The sequence below is a fragment of the Carettochelys insculpta genome, chromosome 5, assembly GCF_033958435.1.
Source record: "Carettochelys insculpta isolate YL-2023 chromosome 5, ASM3395843v1, whole genome shotgun sequence".
NCBI lineage: Eukaryota > Metazoa > Chordata > Testudines > Carettochelyidae > Carettochelys > Carettochelys insculpta.
Genome location: NC_134141.1, coordinates 85552764 through 85570475, shown reverse-complemented (window position 1 = coordinate 85570475; position 17712 = coordinate 85552764). Strand labels below are relative to the sequence as shown.

The following is a 17712-nucleotide window of genomic DNA, read 5'->3' as shown; positions in this document are numbered from 1 at the left end:
GCACCAATACTGGGTTGGCAAGGCCACTATCAGGGCTGTCACTATGGAGGTAAGGCATGCTTGGGGCATGCACAGCCATGGTGGGGGCAGGCAAGGGGGGTAGAGGGACACCCCATCATGCCCTCCCACCCATGCAGGTCATGCATGCCATCAACGCTACACTGCTGCACGGGGTTATCCGTGTGGGGGACGTGGACACAAAGGTTGCAGGATTCATAGTGCTCAGCTTCCTGAACTGCTTCGGTGCCTTGGACAGGACGCACATCCCCATCCGCGCCCCAGAACACAGCACCAGCACCTATGTAAATTGTAAGGGCTACCACTCGGTAGGGCTTCAGGTGCTGGTCGACCCAAGAGGATGCTTCTGGGACATTTACATGGGCTCGGCTGACTGAACACATGATGCCTGGGTGTTCTGGAATTCTGGCCTCTGCTGCCAAATGGAGGATGGGACATATGTCCCACTGTGAGAGCACTGGGTTGGGTATATCACCCTGTCCCTCTGCATGGCGGCGGACGCCATCTCCCTTCCGCAGCCCTGGTTAATGTGGTCTTATACCAGACCCCATCCAGGAGCTGTTCAACACGCACCTGAACCAGGCCTGCCATGTGGTGGAGCGGCTAGGTACCTGAAGGGCTGGTGCCAGTGCCTCTTCGCATGCCTGAAGGTCAGCCTGCAGAAAGTCCCATAGGTGGCGGGGGCCTGCTGCATCCTCCATAACATTGTGGAGGATGAGGGCGAGGCATTCCCCCTGCAATGGTTGTTCAAGTCTGGCCCCGGGTTCGAACATCTGGCCCCTGCGCCAAACCATCAGGCCCACTGGGACAGGATCCATATTAGGGAGGCCCTCCAGGAGGCCTTTGCATGTGGGTCCCACCCACAGCACCTGATGCACGCCCCCTGCACGTACACCCCTCAACATCCCCACACACTCATCCCCCCCCACACCATCCTCCCTACAAGAGCACAGGACACAGGGGTGGTGCAAAAATAAAACTTTAACTATCACTCTAAACTTTGTGTTGTTTAACAATATTGCAGCAAAACTAGCTACAGCAGGGAGCAGAAGAAAACTATGTACAATGGCGATGGGGAAGGGCAGTGCCAGTGGGAGGTGGGGTGCCACTACTTTGGGGTCAGGGTGGATGGATGCGAGCCCTGTCGGCCCTGGGATCCCCTCCCATCTCTGGTCCAGGGTTCTTGGTGGGGCTGGGAAGGGGCAGGCAATACATGAAGGTAGGGCCACTGGGGAGGTCTGGAAGGGGTAGGCTCATCAGGTAGGGCGGGGTGGGAGCATGGACAGGGTGCGGGGAGCAGGTGCGCCAGGAGCCCTGAGTGCTCCTGCTGGACTCCGGTCAACTTCCATAGGAGGCCCAGCAGGTCATCCCATGCAGCCCTCCACCACACATGGTGTGTCTCCTCCATGTGGAGGTGCCACTCTGCCTGGCAACGGGTGATGTCGTCCTCACCATCCCACTGTCGCGTCCTCCTGCTCTGGGCCCCTCGTGGTGCCACTAGGGGTGCTGAGTAGTCCCCCTCCTCCGCAGGGCTATCTGGAATCACAGATGGGTCAGGGCTCTCCCGACCATCCTGAGGCATGGGTGCAGGGGTGGAGAGGAAGACATGGCCAGTTCCGTGTTATGGCACGAGGGCCGTGCCCCTCCACCCCCTTGCAGGCACCAGTCCCCGTCCAGAGGCAGGTGGCCATGGGGTATCGTGCATAACGTGGGGGTCGCTGCCCACGTGGAGTGATCCCTTGCCAAGGTCCGACCCCGCCTCCCCCGGCACATGCGGCTCACAGTGCTATCCAGAGAGGTGGGTGCTGGATGTTGCCGGCAGCCATTGCGGCGTGCTGGGAGACACAGCCACCTGTGCTGTGTCTGGCCCAGGTCCACTGGGTGCATGGGTGGCCCACTGGCAGCTGGGGTGCCCCTGCCCCATGGGCCAAAGTGTGCGCCCTGCTGCGTACTTACCAGGGGGTCCCTCGCCAAGGTGCAGCGACACCTGGCTGCCCATCACCCGGCTCGACGACTGGGATGGGAGCTCAATCACCAGGTCGCCCTTGTTGCTGGAGACCTCAGTGGCAGTTTCCAGCTCTGGGTGCACGGGGCAGTTCTTGGGTCCAGGCTCCTCCTAGTCCCCAGGGTGCAGCTCATCCGCCGTGGTGTCCAGGACGAATGGTGTTGGGGGAGCTGTCCGTGGGCCCCAGGAGGCTGTGGAGCTCCTTGAGGTAGGGGCAGGTGGTAGGACCTGCCTGTGAGAGGCCAGCAGAGTCCCGGGCCTGGGCATAACCCTGCTGCAGCTCTTTAACTTTACTGAGGACTTGGTTGTGGATGTGGGCGGAGTGTCCTCAGGCAGCTAGGCCTTGGACAGCTGGGTGAATGCAGCCACATTAAGTCACTTGGCCCCCATCTCCTTAAGCCCTTCCTCCTCTTTCCAGAGCCCCAGCAGGTGCCACAGTTCTGACTCCATCCCAAAGGGCGGCCTTTTTTTCAGGGGATGGCCAGAGTCCTGCGAGCTCTGTGAGGTCTCTGAGGTGGGGGCCTGGTGCAGCTGACTGCTGCCCATGGGTCACAGTTGCTGCTCTGCGGCTGCTTAGAGGGCGTGCTGTGGCAGCTTGTGCTGTGGCTGCCCATAGCACGCTACCAGCTTCCTGCCACAGGGTTTCTGGTGTCCATGCAGCTTTAAATGTGGTCAGACGCAGCTACCACATAGCCCCGCTGCTGCCGGCCTGGGTGTCCCTATGTGCCAGCTGGCCAGTGCCACGGAGAACTGCTCTTTCGAAAGAGCGGCCCGTGGAGCTTTTACACACGTTTCCTTTCAAAAGAGTCTCTTGAAAGTGGGCGCACTCTTCCTACTACGGGATCGAAGGAACGCCTGTGAAAACGGCACCGCGTTCTTTCAATTTGCGTTCGAAAGGGCACTTTTTGTGTGTCGACGCTCCGCATGCTCTTTTGAAACAGGGATGGATTTTCCAAATGTACTTGCAAGGGTAGACGCAGCCTTAATGTTTAATTAACTCAGGAAAGAGACTTCAAAAAGCGAGCATTAAACATCAGGCTAAAATAGAAGATTAAGGGCATGTTTAAACTTAAGGGCTCAAAGCTGTAATCTCTCCTGCGTAGCTGCATTATGCCAATGGGAGACAACTCTCCCACTGATGTAATAAAACCAGGAATATTTTTGGCTTATGCCAGCAAAACTTATGTTGCTCAGCAGAGTGTTTAGTACATGTACAAATTTTGCTGACAGAAGCCTTAGTGTAGACTCATAGACATCTCTATCAGTATACCTCTCAGCACAACAGATACAGATAGCCAAATTTTTTAGCAGTTGGGCTGAGATAAGAGCAGATATCTAATGGGGCACCAATTCAGAACTGTCAGGAGAGGACAGTGCTACCTACTGAAACACCAACAAAACTGTCCATGGCAGCAACTTGTTTCTTAAAGATCTTCTATCCAAGCTCTGGGCCTGACTGACATTCACCCAGTGTCCTTTCATAGTTGACTTGGGCCTTGATTCTGCAAAATGCATGTACTGAGTAGTCCCACTGAGATCAATGGGAAGAAAATAGGTCTTTCAAATTAAGTATATGTGCAAGTGTTTCAGGGTCTTAGACTGTAGAGAGACCAAAACCAATGTCCCTGACTCTCATTATACAAGACTTGTAAAGACTGGGGGTCGCTGGTTGATACTTGATGTGCATTATTTTTAGTGTATGTACAGGGTGACACACACAGTTACTTCTTCTCACCCACCCTTGGCAGGCTCCTTGCTTTGGGGCCAAAAAGGAAAACAAAAACCAGACCAAGGGCCTGACCACTTCCCTTCCATGTTGTATCTGCTCCCGCTCTGGCTTAGAAGATGATCTCAGGGGGGCAAGGTCCGGGTCAGAGACTCAGCCGGTCCCCGCCCCGATGGGATACCACTCCAATACAAACGAATAATAACCCCCCCCCCAAAAATGTTGGTAGGAGCGGGGCTCCATTCGCGTACCCGAACTCCACGCTACCCCCGACCGTTTCTGCAGGAGGGCCAGCCCACAAGGGCAAAACTGAGCACCCCACACCCGGGCCGTCTGGGTGCCGCCTGCGCCCTTTGCGCGCACGGCTCGAGCAGACCCCGCCAGCCGGCGCCGCTTTCCCCCAGCCCAGGCTCAGGAAAACAACCCCGCCCAACCCGCTCCCCTCCGTCCCGCCACGTGGGACCACGTCGCCTTTCCGTGCCAGGCCCGCCGGCTACGCGCAGCGCCGAGCCCCAGCCCCGCCCTCACTCACACGTCTCGTCGCCGCCTGCGGGGGCGTCCGCCGCCGCCTGCGGTCCGTCCTGCCCGGCGCTGAGTGCGCCCAGGAACTCGCTCAGCGCCTTCATAGCGCGGCCCCAGGCCCTCTCCTCGGCCTCCAGTCAGGGCGCGGGGCCGTCAGCGATGCGCCTGAGGCAGCGAGGAGGCAGGTGCCCGCGGCAACAGCTCTGTGCGCGCAGGAGACGCGCCTGCCTTTGGCTTGCAAGTGCCGACAAAAACCGGTTCGTTCGGGTTGTGCGCTGTTAGTGTGGGCAGGGACCGAGGCAGGGAGCAGAAAAGGGTCACACTGCCTGCCCTGCCCTGCCCTGCCCTGCCGTGCCCTGCCGTGCCCAGCCAGGCAGGTTTCAGCGCAAGCACGCCAAGCGGCAGAGCCCTGGGGTGGCACGACAATGCAGTTCCCACCCTTCCCTGGCTTCACCGCCTGCTTGGCAAAATACAGCCAGGAATAACCAAGCACTTGGTATTGCCGAGGCCAGCGGTCAGCAAAGTAGGGGCAGCCCCCTGCCGGTGTCGGGGCTTGAAATTTTGTACCATCGCTGGTTCTCAGGCTCTTCCAGACCACTAAAAACGTTGCAATGTGTTAGTGTCTTTATGTCTGTGCAATCACATTCATATACCGATTAATAAAGTTTTTACAAAAGAGATTTTTCTCATATGAACATGACCCATATTTCTGTGGGTATGCATTACATTAGACAGAGGGGTGGGCAGGGGGAGCTGCTAACTGCAAGGCAGTAAAGTGGGACCTGACATAAAAAGTTTGCTCACCCCGAGCCTACGCAACAGAATCAACCTAATTGCTGCTGCAGTACAAAGTATGATGTGTTACCTTTATTTGCACCCAGTCTTTTTCTACATTTAAACTGTCAGCTGTTTGGAACAAGCACAGATTGTTATGGTATAGTTACAGGAATACAACTAAATCAATAATATATATTAAAGGCCTAATACAATAGGATTCTCCGGATCTGTCTACATTGCAATAAAACACCTGGGCTATGTGGGCTGACTCAGGTTCATGGGGCCACAGAATTTCAGTGTAGACATTCCACTTGCAATCCAGCTTGCACAGAAACACACTGTAGTTCTATAGTCCCACACTGCGTCAGCAGGTCTGAGCCAGCCACTAATGTTTTATTGAACTGAACACAGCTGAAGTTCTGTGTTACCACAGTACAAATAAGTAATTGTGTGCACACCCATCTGCGTGTGCAAATTTGGGCTTTGCACCTGCAAATTAATCAGCTTCCACTACATCAAAATGTGGCAGTACACCAAACTTGGCCCACTTCCCACTCCTATTTTGATCTACTTACCCATGTTTCAATATAATTTTAGAGGTGAATATCCTTTTTTATATAGAAATAATTTTCTTTTTAATGTGATCTTTTAAAAACAACATATTCTGCAATATTTATATTGTTAATTTCATATTGGAAAAATGACATCAACCAGTGCAAAAATATCATGCAAAAATACCATGCATCCATCTTGTGTGGTTGAAAGCACTTCTAAAATTAATTATTTTTGTTTCTGGCTATTGAGTTAAGTGCTAACATTTCAGTACTTTGACTTCTTATTTTTAAAAATATTAATAGGAATTTATATCTGTGACTCTCAAAGTGGTTTGCAAATTAAGTGGAATAACAACATCCCTGGCATCACCAAGCCAATCTCGTGTTTGACTTCTGTAACTTTGTCCTCAGCCACAATTATTTCCGGTTTGGAGACAATTTATAGCTCCAGATTAATGGAACTGCTATGGGTACCCACATGGCCCCACAATATGCTAATATATTTATGGCTGACCTGGAACAACGATTCCTCGGCTCTCGTCCCCTATTACCCCTCCTCTACTTAAGATACATTGATGACATCTTTATGATTTGGACCCATGGTATAGAGACTCTAGACGAATTCCACAGAGACTAACAATCTGCACCCCACCATCAACTCATGCCTCGATTACTCCATGCGAGAGATACATTTCCTGGACACTACAGTACAAAATCAAGGATGGCCTGATCAGTACCACACTCTATCGGAAACCCACTGATCGCTATACCTACCTACACGCTTCCAGCTTCCATCCTGCACACATAACTAGATCCATTGTTTACAGTCAAGCCCTTATGTACAATTGCATTTGCTCTGATCCTACTGACAGAGACCAAAAACTACAAGATCTTTACCAAATATTCATAAACCTCAATCACGCACCAGAAGAAATAAGAAAACAAATCAACAGGGCCAGACAAATACCCAGAGATCAGCTACTCCAACATAGGCCCAAAAAAGCCAAGAACACACCACCACTGGTCATTACCTACAGCCCCCAACTGAAACCACTGCAACGCGTTATTAAAGACCTACAATCTATCCTTAATCAGGATGCCACACTCCAGAAGGCCCTAGGTGACAGGCCTCTTCTCTCCTACAGACAACCTCCCAACCTTATGAGGATTCTCACCAAACAGCCACAGTCTATACCACAGGAACACCAGTCCTGGGACTTTTCCTTGCAACAAAGCCAGCTGCCAGCTTCGTCCACATATCTATTCTGGAGATACTATCACTGGACCTAACCAGGTTATTCGCAAAATCACGGGCACATTCTCAAATTCAATGAACATCATATGTGCCATCATGTGCCAACAATGCTTTCTATATTGGACAGACTTCAAACTCTCTCAGACAAAGAGTTAATGGGCACAAAACAGACATAAAAACACTCCTGATCCACAAACCGGTCAGCCAACATTTTAATGGAATGGGCTGTTCTGTTAATGACTTAAAAGTCTGCATTTTATCGAAGAGGAATTTTTACAACAGTCTTGAAATAGAGGCTGCTGAACTCTCTTTTATATTCAAATTCAACACATTAACATGTGGTTTGAACTGGAATGTGAATTTTCTGGGTTATTATTGAGGCTCTTTTCCATACTTGGCTTAATCTAATTCTTGACTCCCCACCCCCGCCCCTTTACTCTCTGATTTGCTCACCTTGATCATTTTTTCTCTGATTTGTCAACATTGATTACTATTTTTGGTTCTCTGTAGCCGTGTCTACACGTGCACGCTACTTTGAAGTAGCGGCACTAACTTCGAAATAGCACCCGTCACAGCTACACGCGCCGGGCGCTATTTCGAAGTTAACTTCGACATTAGGCGGCGAGACGTCGAAGCCGCTAACCCCATGAGGGGATAGGAATAGCGCCCTACTTCGACGTTCAACGTCAAAGTAGGGACCGTGTAGTCGTTGCGCGTCCCGCAACTTCGAAATAGCGGGGTCCGCCATAGCGGCCATCAGCTGAGGGGTTGAGAGACGCTCTCTCTCCAGCCCCTGCGGGGCTCTATGGTCACCGTGGGCAGCAGCCCTTAGCCCAGGGCTTCTGGCTCCTGCTGCGGCAGCTGGGGATCCATGCTGCAGGCACAGGGTCTGCAACCAGTTGTCGGCTCTGTGTATCTTGTGTTGTTTAGTGCAACTGTGTCTGGGAGGGGCCCTTTAAGGGAGCGGCTTGCTGTTGAGTCCGCCCTGTGACCCTGTCTGCAGCTGTGCCTGGCACCCTTATTTTGATGTGTGCTACTTTGGCGTGTAGACGTTCCCTCGCAGCACCTATTTCGATGTGGTGCCGCACAACGTCGAAGTTGAACATCGACGTTGCCAGCCCTGGAGGACGTGTAGACGTTATTTCGATGTTGCTACATCGAAATAAGCTATTTCGATGTAGGCTTCACGTGTAGACGTAGCCTGTGCCTTAAATATTGAGTCTGTTCTGGTCTGGCTATGGTCTGAAGAAGTGGGTCTGTCCCACGAAAGCTCACCTAATAAATTATTTTGTTAGTCTTTAAAGTGCTACTTTACTGCCTTTTTTTTTTTTTTTTTTTTTAAAGTGGAATGAGAGTCCAGTGCCAGGCACTGGTTCTAATAACTGTTCAGTTTTACAGTTAATTTTACAGTTTGCTCTTTCACCAGGCTTAAATCTTTCCAATACAATCATGCTGAAGTACATCATTTTTAAATACAATACACCTAGGCCTAATAATTGTATAACAGCCCAATGTTCATTAATAAATAAAAAATGAATCAGCGTAAAAGTGAACATCTAAAGATACAAATACATGACTTACCATGTCACAACTGAATCCCAGAGATTTTGCTTTCAGTAGTTCATAATTCCTGAGTCAAATGTTCCAGAATAGTTTCCTTTTTGAGTCTTCCTAAGGAGACTATTTTTGTATTGTACATGAAACTAGTCTCATCAGATAGTACCACTTTACCTTTCTGTCATCTGAATTAATGCTTCCATTAATGCTTCCCGTGTCATAAGCGCTGAAACGCTGAATATGATAAATCAGAGCATGAGATGAATTTACCATGATGTTCACCAGGCAAGTAACTTTTACAGAAGGCCTCAGCATTTTCTAGAAGTCAAGTTCAGTAGCTGCCAACAGTACCAGGGCAAAAGTGTAGCGGCAAATCTTCCTTCCCCTATCTCCCTTCGGATATTGTAACTCAGACCCAGCAGCCCCTCCTCTCTCAGAAGCACCAATGTTCATCTATAAAAGTTAAAGGTGTTAAGTTTAGATGACCAAGCTAGTAATATTAGGCAGGGAGTGGTTGGGGATAGGCTCAAAAGGGAACACACACAAACAAATAATATAAAAGTAAGTGTACCTCGCATCACTTTCCATAGGAATTAAGGAATGGGAGCCAATGTTGTAAGGGCAAGGATTATTAGATTTTGATAGCGTAACAAAAACATTGAAGTATTCATGATTCAGACACCTCATATTATGCACACAGTATTACCCTGTATCACTTTAGAGCATTGTTATATTCATTATTATTACCCTTCTTCTTCCTTGTCTCCTATTGTTTATGCCCCTTTGTTGTGTCTTGTCTTTAACCAGAATACAAGCTCCTTGGTGCAAAGTGAATCTCATCACGGGCGTTGCAATGGTGTTTAGCACAAAGGAGCCTGTTCCTAACTGGTGCTGCAGTAATATAGTGATGCAAAGCAGGAGCATGGCTAAGAGATCCCTCAGAACACAAGCATGCATAAGGATAGGTGTTCTTGGCTGCAAGACACCTGTGTGACTATAGACCTGGCTTCTCTCTTGGCACCAAGGGGTGTTAGATATCGCCCACATTTGCCTCCTTTCGGATTGAAGACAGAGAGAAGGAGTTCAGTTAATTTGTAAATACTGCAATAATTTCAATGTACAAGACTGTCACTAGTTCAGGGGTGGAAGTGTAGAATTGGTATCCAGACTTAGCCTCCATTGGCCAAACCTTTGGAGCTACCGCCAATTATACTGGCTTTTGAAGTAGGGGGAATAAAAGCAAACCAGTGGTTGGAATATCATTCCAATTTTGGGAGAATTATATGTTTTCCAAATCTCCAATGTGACTGGGTAGATGTGGTGGGAAACTCACTGGGATCTGGACTGGATCAGATAATCAAATCTGGATACTGTGATTTGGAGAATGGGAAAGTGCAACGCTACACTGCCACCTAGTGGTCACTAGAAAGAACTAGATTCAGAACGAAGAACAGGTGTCTTTCATTTTCCACTTTTAAGCTCACTCTCACACACATTGATAACACTATGACTAATTTAATATAGTTCCTTTTAATTGTCCAGAGTCCATTGCAATAGAATCCCTTTTATACCATCCTCCATTATCTGCCTTTTTGTGTTAACCAACCAACCAACCAGTGCCCATACGTCTGGGAACAGGTAATCCTACAATTTTCCAAATGACTTCCCTTTAACAAATAAAATCAAAATATCCCGCCTATGCATTCTCTAACAAATAAATAGCAAAATGTGTGAATGTGTGTGTGTGTAAATTAAAATATCCTAAAAAAATATTCCCTTGCACGTATTTCTCTTTCTGGGGAAAGGATAAAGAAACAAAAGTGACAGATGTTATTCATATTGCTTTTTTCTCTAATATACTATCTGAACCTATTTAAAATTAAATGGAAAATATGTTCTATTTCAGACTATATATTCAGTAGTTATTACGTGTACAAAAAGCATTAAACATTCAAGTCAAGTTTCTCCTTTAAATATATAATTTTTCTAACAGCAGTTAAATATTATACTTGCACCAAAGAAATTTATACATTTACTCACTGTTTTAAGGTCTGAAGGAAACTAATTTTTCAACAGTATTTTATTCTATATACAGAAACAATGTTTACAAAATGCTTCTATGTGAACTGTAATTACTTTTGTAAAGGTGATGAATAACTGCCACTTCCAAAACAAACTTATTTCACCTGTTCAAATAATTATGGCTGTTTCCTTCTCCTTTAACAATATTTTGCATATGTGAAACCTATTTCTAAATAAACTAGTCTCAGAAAAACAAAAATACACCTAGTTTCCATCATTTTTATTGACGTTGAGACAATGATAGCACAAGATAAAGAAGTAATCAAGCAATATAGGTTTATTACACTTTAGAGAGATGTAAATTGATACACAGCCAGATTCATAAAATTGGAGCATGTGCATTTTTTAAAAAGGAAAAAAGTCTTCTCAAATAGCTAACATATACAAGTGCATTATTTGTACTGGATATTTTCTTTTGAGATGCCATTTTATTTAGTATGTTAATTATTTAAAGAAAATAAATTCTAAGAATCTTCTCATTATTACAAAATGGTTTGCTTTAAGAATATTATATTTTAGCCATATTTTATTATAAACTGACATTAAATATTTAAACGATTGAATTTTCAGGAAACTATAAAAATGTAAGTAGAGTATTTTAAATAAGTATACTCTACAGCTTTTCTCCTTACATGTATTTATAAAAACATAGTTTATAACAAACTACAAAGAGTATTTTTCAGAAACTCTCTCTCTTCAAAGAGAATAAACGTGAACAAAAAAAGAAGAGTTATTTCCTTTCTTACTATATTCAGGATTATTATTTCAATATTATGCACATTTGCACATCAGTCACATACTGCATTTGTTTATCCTTAACTTTTCTTAAAGTGAATATAGTGCTTTTCAAAAGTGCTGGTTTGACAACTGCAGAGGAATGCGAAGCTCTCTGTATCACCACAGAAACAGCGAGGCAGAGCCAGTATATGCCAGATCAGTTCTGGAGCTCTCTGGCACTCCATGATCATTTAAGGGGTGGATCCTGCAAAATTTTTGGAGTCAGTGAATGCCTACATCACTCGATGTATAACAAAAGTACCAAACACTGTGTACTACCAAGCTCTAAAAGTTTGGTCCATCTGCTCCTACTGAAGTCGGTGGTAGACTATTAACTTACTTTAATAAGAGCTGAACTTAGGGCCCAATACTGTTGAGAATCTCAATATGGCCACTGATAAGTACCAATTGTTTTGAGCTGTGGATATCTGGCCACTAGTAACCAAACTCAGTCCAGCTCATTTCATACTGGCTAACAAACTCTCGGTCAACAGCAACCAAAGCTGAATTGCTGGTGACTTCCATACTATGAGTTTCCAGTATGTCAAAATAAAACAAAGTCCACTCTTAGCATACTCTTTTTTTCCACAAATATAATTGAAATAAAAGCTACTGTGAAAAAAATTATTTGAGTGAAAAAAAAAAATCCATGATCTGTCTCACTTATTCTTTTGTCTCAAATGTTGTTTTCCTTCTTTCTAATGGAGGATTATAGTGATTCCAAAGTGGCACATATCTTGAGTCCAATCTTTCACCTGGACCCAACTAATGTGAGTAATAAAACACTGATTCTGAAATTCTTCATATATGATAAAGTGTTAATGCAATCATTTTAAAAATGTTTCAATTGTTTGCTTGGAATTGCTTGGTTTCACTTTCTTTGATGTTGACTGTGGTGTCATTAGTCCAGGCCTACAAAAACAACAACAAAAAAGAGAACATTAGGAAAAACAAAAACAAAACAAAAATCCACAAAAAAGCCAAAAACATAGAAACATAAAACCACATAATGTGACTTTTGCAACACTTAATAGTTTTCTAGCTTGACTTTCAAATACAAGTACATACACACTTGAGGAGATCTATCTTACCTTTTAATTCCTGTTGTGGAATTCATATGTCCCCTGCCCATGCTTCCTAAAGAACAATCGTGAACATACAAAATTAATTATTTAAACACAGAATGAGAACACCAGGGAACTGCATGACTAGCAGAAATTTCAGAAGAAAAGTTCTTGGTGAAAAACTTCCTTCATATTATTTTCTTAAGCAGTGGGATTGAATCTCTTACCAAGCAGATAATAACGTTTGATCATTTCCTTAGTATGGCCAGTTATATTTAAAAATCAATAAAAACAAAAAGCTCTTTAGCCTAACAACAAATGAAAGAGTACACTCGAATGTGATAACAGATTTCTGCAACACTAAAATGTAATGGTGTTGACTTCCAAGGTGGCCTACTGACATTTGTTTGTTTTACATGTATGTCTTTCTGGGGTGGGGGATACAGGGAATATTACAAAATCATTACTAATATACAGCATTTCTTCTATACCACAGCTTGTCTACATAGTTTAAAAAGATCTACATTACTATTTTAACAAATTATCTTTGTATACAATAGCCACACGTAGTAAGTATGATGCTGTTACTGTAGCTTTGTAAATAGGCTGAGAAATTCTCTCATGTTGGACTTGAAAGGAAGCATTTTGAACAGTTTCTTAAATATAAGTGCTTGGTCTCTAATCTTGTCCTATTTATAGAGTCAATTCAAAAGTTAAGTCTCCATAATCAAAAAAGACAAAATGCAAAAGCAAGACAATTAGAGGCAAACTAATACACCAAACTGGTTCATGTCATGTAAAGGAATTTAGTATTTTTCGGATGGAAATAGACAATCTCTTTACGTCGGTCTTAAAATTTAATAGCTGTACCAGGCTCAGAACCCAAAACTATGCAAACACATTCCTTAAAAACCCCTATTGTATATTGGATGGAGTAATTTAAAAAAGCTGACATGTTAAACAAAAATACTCACCAACGGACTTTGAATTTTCCATAATTTGACTCTCAACTGGACAAACTATTTGCTCTGTTAACTCCTGGATAATGCCTTTATTTAAGCAAATATCTACATGACTGTTGAACAATAAAAGGTCAGTTGTTTTTTGTTCCACGTTACAGATTGGACAAATCAGAATATTATCTTTGATGGCTCCAGAAGAGTAGGAAGGCTCAGTTTCTTGAGTACATCCAGGTTTCTCAAAGTGCTCAGCATTTTCCAATGAGATAATTTTGGAAGAAAAACACTGTTCTAAGCACATGTTGCTAGCAGTTTCACTAAGTAGACTATGCTCCCTTTCCTTGCTAGTATTACCTACTATTTTGGGGAATGCTTCTTTCCTACCGCTAGTAGACCCGTCGGCTACTTTTGTTGACTGCACCATATCATCCACTGATTTGTTCTTTTCATTTTTTTGACATATTTCAGTTTTTTTCTTTTTACTGTTAGGAGAAAAATGATGTGCATTCTCCCATGAATTTTCACATGTTGATATTTCTGCTTTATCTTCTTCCACTGTCCCAGTGAGGCACTTGTCAATATGTCTGTTAAGTTCCTCTAAATCGTTGCCTCTTTGCACCTCAAAACAAATGGGGCAAGTGAGGTTCTGACACTCATTCACATTCTTTGAGCCTATGGTGTCATTTGTTTCTTGCACAGGATTTACCAATGACTTTATATCATGCAAGTTCTGCTTTTTTGCAGATTTGTTTGTAAGAAGTTCTTGGTCACTTTGTTGCCTGGCAGCTCGTTTTTTATCAAAAAAACTCTCTCTGTGACATATTTCTGAAGGTTTTGTAAAATGTTCATGGCTGGATTTCCCTGATTGAAGCAGAGGAGCATCTGATTGTTTTCCTTGCATTAAGAAATTGATGATGCTCCTCTGTTGGTATTTCTTTTCTTCTTCATTTAGAAATCCTGATACTCGGACACCTAAACATGATAAACAAGATAAATAAAAATGTAATTGTAGCTGATAAATAAAACTAAATTTTAATTAACGCTAATGGCTATTAAAAAGTTTTGAGATACAAAGACATTTAATGTAAGTACGTACCTGATAACAGTAACTGTATTATGAATGTGTTAGCAGCTGGTAACAAAGCAGATACAATTTTACTACCAATTCTAAAGATTTGACAGTGATGCCAATTTCATTTGGCATTTATGTGCCCATAAAATACCACAATGCAATGTCATGTGATACCATAAACTTCAAGTAGCCATATGAAAATAATTTAATTCTAAAGTTTTTCATTCCTGGATGTCAATAATTAATAACCATGTTTACCGCAAAAGTGCCTTAAGGCCAGCTGAGAATGAGGCCTGATTCTAGGAGGGACTGTACGAACAGTAGCTATCCCTACCTAATGACCTTACAAGACACAGGATATGGGGGAAGAGGCTTAACGCACAGAGGCTGTGTCTACACTTGCATTCCTCTTTCGAAAGAGGCATACAAATGAGGGAAACTGAAATGCAAATGAATGCAGATTTACATATCTGGCACCTCATTTGCATATTGTTTCAAAATATTTTAAAAATGGGAAGAAGGGTTCTTTCGAAGATGGGGTGTACTTTTAAAGGAGCCACGCCTACATGGCTTTTCTTCTTTCGAAAGGAGCTCTTTCAAAAGAATATGCACATGAGGTGCCAGATATGTAAATCTACACCTCATTTCCATTTTTGATTTCTGTCATTTGGATGCCTCTTTCGAAAGAGGAATGCAAGTGTAGACAGAGCCAGAGTGATCAGTATGGGTATAGAAGAGAGTTCCAGTTTTTTTGAGGGAGTTTGGAGGATGGATTTAAGTAAGGGGGCAGGCTGATTAAATGGGATAGGGTTGAGGGGACCATGGACAGCTGAGTAAGAGTGGTAGATATGAAGTTAAGCTGAGGCAGACACTCTGTTACTGTGGGGGGATGTGCTGGAGCAAAGAGCCAATCAGCAAAGGGTAGAGAAAATCCAGTCAACACCACAGAAAGTTCTCAGTGTTCAGTGATTCCTTGCTTCAGCTGCTCCTGCTAGAAGTTGGAGCCTCTGGCTTGCTCCTTTCTACAATTCTTCCCAAAGACCATGTGGTAGAGGAGGAGTGATGAGGTAGCACTGTATGGATTCCAGTGGGCTCACAGAGTATTCTAAAATGTCTAGCTGGGAACAGGCATAGGCTCAATTTGCTCCATTTTATCCTGTTCTGTCTGCTTCTGTTCCTACTGGCTGGAATCTCTGAGAGGAAATTTTCCATTAAAATATTTATTCTTTGAACTTTTTCTTTAAAAGTGGGACACTACTTTTTTAAATAATAAATAGTTCATTATTTAGGCTTAGAATAAAAAATACACTTCATTTCAGCAAGAAATCTTTACTTCAGACAAAAATATAGCACAATCAAGTTATAAGACTATCATTTAGGCCAGTGGTGGGCAGCTTGAAGCCCTCATGAATGCTTCTTTTGCACTTGAGCCCTGGTCATCCTACTCCCTCCTCTCCTCTCCCTCCCAGGTTAAGAGCACCGAAAATCTGCTGATTAATGCTTTGTCACTGCTCCTCTCTCTCGTTCCCTCCCAGAGCTAGAATGCTGCAAATGCAAATCAGCGGATTTGCGGCACTCCTAAAATGCTGAGATGGAGTCGGAGGAGTAGGAAATGTGGGGCTACAGTGTTCCAGTGTGCAAGAGGCACATAGGACAGTGAGGATGACAGGAGGTCCCTGGGGCCACAGGTGGAACTTTAGTGGGCCGTGACCCACTGAGGTGAAGGAAGGTAATTCATGAGTCCCACTCCCTATTTTTGGTTGCCCATCACTGATTTAGACCATTTCACTGTCAAAAATGATAGAGACATAAACTGTTCCCCCGAAAGTGCAAAGGTTAAAGCTTAAAGCTGCTTTAAGGAAGCATAGCTGAGAATTCCCATGCCACCCCAACATTAGCAGAAGGATGTTCCAGGGCAGGCAAGAGTTGTGGAGAAAATAATCTCCATGGGTAGAGTGACTCCCTGGGAGTTGCTATCCAACAGGACCAGCTAGAGTAACCCTAAAACTGCTCTAACTTTCACCAGGGCTCTGCCCCGAGAAGCTCTCAAGATTATTGGGGGGAGGGTGAATCTAACTATGCCACCAGGTCTCACGCATGCAGCATGCTTGCTCTGAGAGACTTGGGAATGTAGCTTAAAAAAGGAAAAGTTTCGAAACATTTTACCCATAAGCCTGAGCCGCAAAGGGTGAGGGGCAACACCATCAATTTCTGTTCTTAGCATATCTTTAGCAACAGCAAATATTTCTTCTTCAGTAGAAACAGCAGCGAGTATAGTGGAAGCCCTTGTTTTTACTTCAAAATTCACATTCTTCAGTTTCAGAGTAACAGTTTTACCCTAGAAAACAAATAAAAAAACACAGTTGGTACAGAAGACGTCTTACAGTGAAGTCTTTTTTTCACCTAGCTGAAGTCTACTTCAGGGTCTAAACAACGGCATTAAAGCAGGGAGAGAGATTCACAGCTGCATCCGAATTATGGAAGGCACAGGGAGGAGGTATGCAGACAGCCCTCTCCCACCCAGTGCCATGGCTCCTCCCCCCAACTCCACCCCCAGGAGACAGACTGATGTGATAACATCATTCTGTCACCTGGGAGGAAAAGTAACAGAGAGGAAGCCATGCTAGTCTATACACTATCAAAACGAAAAACAGTCAAGTAGCACTTTAAAGACTAGCAAAATAGTTTATTAGGTGAGCTTTCGTGGGACAGACCCACTTCTTCAGACCATAGCCAGACCAGAACAGACTCAATATATATTGAGTCAATAATGAGTCTGTTCTGGTCTGGCTATGGTCTGAAGAAGTGGGTCTGTCCCACGAAAGCTCACCTAATAAACTATTTTGCTAGTCTTTAAAGTGCTACTTGACTGTTTTTTGTTTTGGGAGGAAAATATTGTATAGAGAGAAAGAGAGAGGAACAAACAAAACAAAACAAAACGAAAAAACAATCTCTTGAAGCTAGAAGATAAGGCATGATAATGCAATAAGCTGTGCTGCTAACCGAGGGTTTTGCAGCTGTGGGACCTGACACTGCAAAGAGGCTGATTGTTATTTAAAAAAAACAGAAGAGAATGATTTATATACCTTGAGTCCTCCTTTTTGCAGGTCCTGAGCAAGATCTCTGCAAAGCTCTTGACATAAGCTGTACTGTTCTTCAGCTTTATTAATTTCACTGAATGTTCTAAATGAACACAAAAGATTGGTAAATTTTCCCCCAAAATGTGCATTTTGGAATTATGCATCCTTTAACAGTGTAAGAAAGTTTTGTGGGTTGGAGAATTTTTTTTAAAGTCAGTAGGTACAGCTTCAACCTCTCTCATCTGGCACCCTCAGGACCTGACA

The 17712-nt window shown here is 44.2% G+C and overlaps 1 protein-coding gene across 1 annotated transcript in view; it reads right to left on the bottom strand.

Annotated features, from left to right (window-relative positions):
* The window catches only part of POLK (DNA polymerase kappa), a 95678-nt gene that overhangs the window by 33591 nt on the left and 44375 nt on the right, over positions 1-17712 (bottom strand). The window contains exons 11-13 of the mRNA XM_074995438.1: positions 17455-17551; positions 16535-16706; positions 13312-14268 (exon numbers count right to left, since the gene is read on the bottom strand). Coding sequence (XP_074851539.1) covers positions 13312-14268; positions 16535-16706; positions 17455-17551 — 1226 coding nt within the window. The remainder of the gene's footprint in view (positions 1-13311; positions 14269-16534; positions 16707-17454; positions 17552-17712) is intronic.